General features: G+C 50.3%; 1 protein-coding gene across 2 annotated transcripts; it reads right to left on the bottom strand.

The window, feature by feature from the left end:
* Positions 1-4,495: 4,495 nt before the first annotated feature.
* On the bottom strand, positions 4,496-5,225 carry LOC127293360 (defensin-like protein CAL1). Of its 2 annotated transcripts, none has more exons than XM_051322956.1 (2): positions 5,047-5,225; positions 4,496-4,938 (listed from the first exon to the last, which is right to left on the bottom strand). In XM_051322956.1, the coding sequence occupies exons 1-2, from the start codon at positions 5,111-5,113 to the stop codon at positions 4,757-4,759; spliced, it is 249 nt and encodes an 82-aa protein (XP_051178916.1). In that variant the 5' UTR covers positions 5,114-5,225; the 3' UTR covers positions 4,496-4,756. The 2 variants fall into 2 exon arrangements, with proteins under 2 accessions (XP_051178916.1, XP_051178917.1); XM_051322957.1 differs by having other exon boundaries at positions 4,496-4,935; positions 5,047-5,223.
* Positions 5,226-5,488: the final 263 nt, after the last annotated feature.

Below are 5,488 nucleotides of genomic sequence, written 5' to 3'. Positions count from 1 at the left end.
AACAGCAGATGCTTGAGCAAACACCAGCACACACCAGAACAAGTCTGTGTGACACACACACAGCACAGATTGAGCAGCAGTGAGGCACATACACCAAAGAGCAGCTTTTACAAGCAACTGATGATCATAAGATCCTCAGAAGCTTGCTAGAGCATGCTACAGCATGCTAGAACCAACTCTAGCATCAATTCCATGACTATATTAATTAAACAGTCACATTTCTTAATGAATTGCATCACAGATAAACTAATGAGATAAATACAATTGTATCCAAAAGCACACCATCACTGGATGGTGCTGTTTAGTCAACAACAATGCCCAATGGGCAGTTCCAGGATTTATAGCACAGAGAATATTACAACTGAAGCACTGGCTCTTGCAAATTGCAAGGATGACACACAGTCATCAGGCCAGGGGCAAGGAATTGCATACACCGGAGAGGCAAGAGTCATATAGCAACAGCAGGAATAGTTAAATAAGCATAGCAACACAGCATGCTCATGAGCAAGAGCTCATGAGTTGCAACAACAAGCTATAGAGCAGAACAGCACAGCACAGCAGCTAGGATCCATGGCAAATGCACAGCAGCAGCATACGCATAGCAGTAGCACAGCACAACAGCTTGGATTCATGGCAACATCATAGCACAGCAGCAGTAGTGCAGCAGCATGCCAAGCCCTAGCACGGCACAGCAGCAGCATCACGTCATGGCCAGCATCTCCACGAGGGGAAGCAAGGCCAGTAGCCGGAGCTAGACAAAGAGGAGGAGGAGAGAAGGAAGAAGACGGAGGTGAACATACCTGGAGCAGAGCACCACGGCGTCACCGTGGCGGCACGGCGGCACAGCCTGGCCACGGCAGCGCCAAGCCATGGCCAAGCCAGGCGTTCGCCGAGCACAGCGGCTCCAGCGCAACCACCACGGCGTGGCACACGGCCGCGCCACGGCGCCAGGATCGTCGGCGGGCGACGAACCGCCGCAGATCACCACGGCCAGGTGAGCAGAGGGGTTGGGGGTGAAACGAAGAGGCGACGAGGAACAGATCGACGCGGTGGATCTGAAGCGCCGTCGAACGGCGGTTCAGACGCACCCCATCTCGCCGGCGGCGATGGCCGGAGTTGGCCGGAGAAATTCGGCGAAGGCGGCGGCGACGCGCGAGTCGCCAGAGCGCGAGGAGCTAGGGTTTCGCGAGAGAGAGTGAGGAAGGGGGCGACTGGGTCCGACCGAGCCGATCGGTGCGGCTCGGGTTAGACTCAACCCGTTGGGCCACCCTGACAGGTGGGGCCCAAGGGCATTTTAGTCATTACACAAAATTAGATAAAAATAGAAACTTTGAAAATACATAAGAAATGTTTTAAAGCTCTAAAAAAATAATTAAAAATATGAAAATTGATCAGCATAAAATTCTCTATCTAAATAAAATATCAAAGAGAATTTTTGAAGAAAACTAAGAATAAGTCTCAATTTGATGATTTAAATAATCATTTAAATCACACATATTATTTTCAGTAATAAAAATATGTCCATTAATGCATTTGGACTTTAAAAACACCTTGACAACATTTCAAGGTGGTATTTACCCTAAATATAGTATCTCCAAATCTATCTTAGTATTAACCTCTTACATGAAATAATAATGTCATCGGAAGGGGGGGACAAACCCTAAAACTGGAATCATGCATAATTGCTTCTTTAACCATTGCCCTTATCGGACAATGATGCTATTTTTCAGAAACAGAGGACAAGGGTCAGTCCACACCATCCAACTGCAAAACTTTGCAGTGTTCAGGCAAGTTCATCACTTGCTCATGTCATATGACTATTTCTATCAAATTACTTGCAAAGTACTATGGTTATCACTATTGCATAAAAACCAAAATCACTACTTTCATAACTATGAATATGACTATGTGGTGGGCAATGGAACCATGGATTGTGTTGATATGGTGGAGGTTCCATTGCAAGGGTTTATATCCATCTAGGATTAAACAACAAATGTCGCCAGTGATTCTTGTGCCGTAATAATCGTGTTAACCATAAGATCCGGAGTGGGACGGAGTAGTCAAAAGTGTTTCCACCTCTCGTTCATCAACGGATGCGCTTTACCGTAGTACACTTGTAATCCAAGGGGGCAAGCGGTGAGGCTGGGGAGTCCTAAGTCCCCACGGCATAGTCTGTAGTACACTTGTCGCCCGAAGGAGCAAGCGGTGAGGCTGGGGAGTCCTAAGTCCCCACGGTATTGCGGTCCAAGATGGGTTGCAGCTACCGGCGTAGGAATGTATGGTAGAGCCCTGCATTGACGTCGTGGTCGGGGTCCACCCTGAAATCTACGGGAATAATGGGACCGGCGTGGACCCAGGGTCGGGGCATGCAACAAAGGTTGGGTGTTCGAGGTAGCGAAGGAACATGATTGGCTAGACCTTATACCGGGCCTCACACCGAAGGAAGTGTGGACGGGAAAGCTGCCCGGTTGGCACCAAGGTTAAGATCTCTTATGGGTAAAGCAACACACCTCTGCAGAGTGTAAAGAACCGTGACCTGTCACTCCCTGTTCCGGGATATGGAACTGCGAACGCGGCCGGAAAGGAGCTCCATGAAGTTCTAGTAAACCGGTGAAGGCTGACGGACATAGCTCTTTGAAATAAAAGCAATCTCTTGAAGAAATGTTTATCAAAACCTGCATTGATATTAGACTTTTTGGTCTAGTATCGTAGCTAGTGCATTAAACACCTCTTATCTATAATAAACTTGTTGAGTACGCTCGTACTCATCCCACTCTTAAATCCCTTGCTTAGATTGTCTGAATCGTCTGGAGGAGGACTACGACAACCCTGAAGGAGCCGAGATCATGGGCTATGAAGAACCAGACCTCTCTGGAGGTATTGAAGGCGTAGACTACCTCATAGTCTACGGAACCGGGGAGGCTTCCGGAGGAGATCAAGCCTAGAAGCATCGAGTAGTAGTAGTAGCGTAGACTACCTAATACTTAGCTGCTCGAGAGAATAAATGTATAACTTAATGAAACTTCTATATTGTAAGTTAAGTTGGGTTCGCCTCGAACCCAGGAGTATCCCTCTTAAGACCCAAGAGGAGCTCCGAGACGATATGTGTATTATGTTTGTAATAATAAATGAATGAGTTATGGACCTGCTATGTTCTGTTGTACTACTCTGAGGGATGTAATATTTGCGGAATGGTACTTCGTGAATGTTATATCAACGACTGACATACTACAACATGCAGTGGTATGCAGGGTCACCACAAGCGCCCGAAAAAGTGGGCCGGCCCGAATACTAAGTTCAGGGGAAAAGTTCGGGCCCCTATTAAAAGGGATCGCGGAGGGGAGTACGGTTCGCAAACCCTACTCCCTCCGCCGTCTCCTCTCCCTCCGCCGCCACCCGGTCCCCGCTCCGACGAGCGATTCCGGCCGCTCCGAGGCCGCGCCGCCGCTTCGGCCAGCTCCCCTCCGTCCGGAATGACGCGTGCTAGGCGCGTGGGTAGGGGAGGTGGCCAAGCCGGCGCCGGAAGGTGCACTCGGCGTCCGCCGGGTACACGGGCGTCGCCGGAGCTCGGCAGGCGTCGGCGCTCCATCGACGCATGGAGGAGGGCCGGCTGGAAGTGGCCGGAGATGATGGCGTACCTCGCTGCGCGCGCGGAGGAGGCGGCGGAAGCAAAACCCGAGGCGCCCCCCGTTGCCGCGGCGTGCAGCCCTCCTCTGCCGGCGCTGCCCCCGCACGGCGACGATGACGACGACGCCGTCGGGACGCCTCAAGCGTGCGGGAGCACCTCCGAGGCGCCGGTCGTCGAAGTGGCGGCGGTCGTCCTCACCTAGGAAGACCGGCGAGCAAAAACCCTCCGCCGGCGACATTAGCTCCCCGGTGACAGTATAGTCACTCCAGGGACTAATTCTAGTTGAATTTAGGTGCCTAGATTCGTAATGTACGTGCAATATGCATGTATTTTGCCTAGTATTGTACAAATTATGAACGAATTTAGCTTCAACCGATGAAATCGTGTGCAATCGCAAATTTTGGTTTCCCGCGACGTTTGATTTCTTCGAGTTCGGTTCGCCTTTTCGGTTTCTGTTCTGCACCATCGCTAAATCCGCAGCCAAAGTGTTTTTCGGGAGACTGAACTCGATTTTTTCAGTTCCGATAAATAGAGGCTCTGTTAGAGTTGCTCTGACACACATCAGCTCGAGTTTTCTTTACTCGCTCCTTTTGACAGCTTTGTTTGTTAAATTACTTGCACCGTATGATTTTGATTGCACGATATGTGTATGTACATATTTGCTCGTTGCCCCTTGCTTCGCACTCCACCGCATATTTGGTGGTGGTGTTGTATATATACATTAATTATACCAGGTATTTTGGTATATCACCCGAAGCCAAGTGACTGTTTTTGTGTTTATGTGTCAGTCTTGGTTAAAACTTAGAAGCTATACTTGTGTCTAGCAAAAGAAGAGAGAGCGAGTAGTCCGGTAATTAAGAGCAGGTATCCTTGAAGTTGATCACTGATTCACCTCGAAACGATCACACACAGCGCATACATACATATATCCACGGAACGACCTTACATGGCAGCAGCAGCAGCTTCACACAAACGATTCTACGGTACTTTATTCCAAGCGCTCGCGCGGAGGAAACACCTAGCAGACAGACGCGCGCACAACATAACGACGACGGACGGACTACTGGTAGCCGATCAGCAGGAGCAGAAGCGGAGGTCGCCGAGCGGCAAGCGCAGAGCGCTAGCCGATCAACAGTTCTTGACGCAGAAGCACTTGCGCTGGAAGCGGCGTGTCTTGCAGTCGCCGCCGGGAAAGCCCTCCGTCATGCAGACGCTGGCGCAGTTGGTGCTGCTCAGGCAGGCGCCCTTGAAGCTGTGGCTCTGCGAGATGCAGGTCCTCGCCTCCACCACCGTCGTCGTCCCCAGCTCTGCTAACGTCAAGAAAAATCACAGTTCATATCAAAATGGCTTGTGGGTGACAGAGCACCAAGAACCAACGAAACAGAATCACAATGATGGAGCACCAAGAACCAGCGAACCTGTGGCTAGGAGAAGGAGAAGGAGGAGGGCGGCGGACGCGGCCACGCGGCGGGAAGGAAGTGCCATCTCTGCTTCAGCCGATCGAGACTGGTACTGGAGTAGTGGAGTGGATCGCTAACCGAGACTCAAGCTCACTGCTCTCGCTTGATATGCGATGATGGAGTTGAGGATCGGAGCGGATGGGTAGCTAGGGGTTTATAGGCCGGGGTAGTTGACGGGTGGATGTTTTAACTGCAGCTGCAGTACTCTCTTTACTTTGCCTCGGCTAGTACTTCTTTTTTTGAGATTTACCGTCCCACTTTATCAATCAGAATTGTTTGACAGCCACAGACGGCGCAGCACGAGCTAGGTTGTGAGCTTCGACAGTAAACTGTGTCTACGTTCATCACTGAACAAAACTGCTTCAAACCTCTCTAAACACTCCTTCATTTCTCTGACGAC

This window comes from Lolium perenne, chromosome 4 (assembly GCF_019359855.2).
Source record: "Lolium perenne isolate Kyuss_39 chromosome 4, Kyuss_2.0, whole genome shotgun sequence".
NCBI lineage: Eukaryota > Viridiplantae > Streptophyta > Magnoliopsida > Poales > Poaceae > Lolium > Lolium perenne.
The sequence above is the reverse complement of the archived record's forward strand: the minus strand, read 5'-3'. Positions and strand labels throughout refer to the sequence as shown.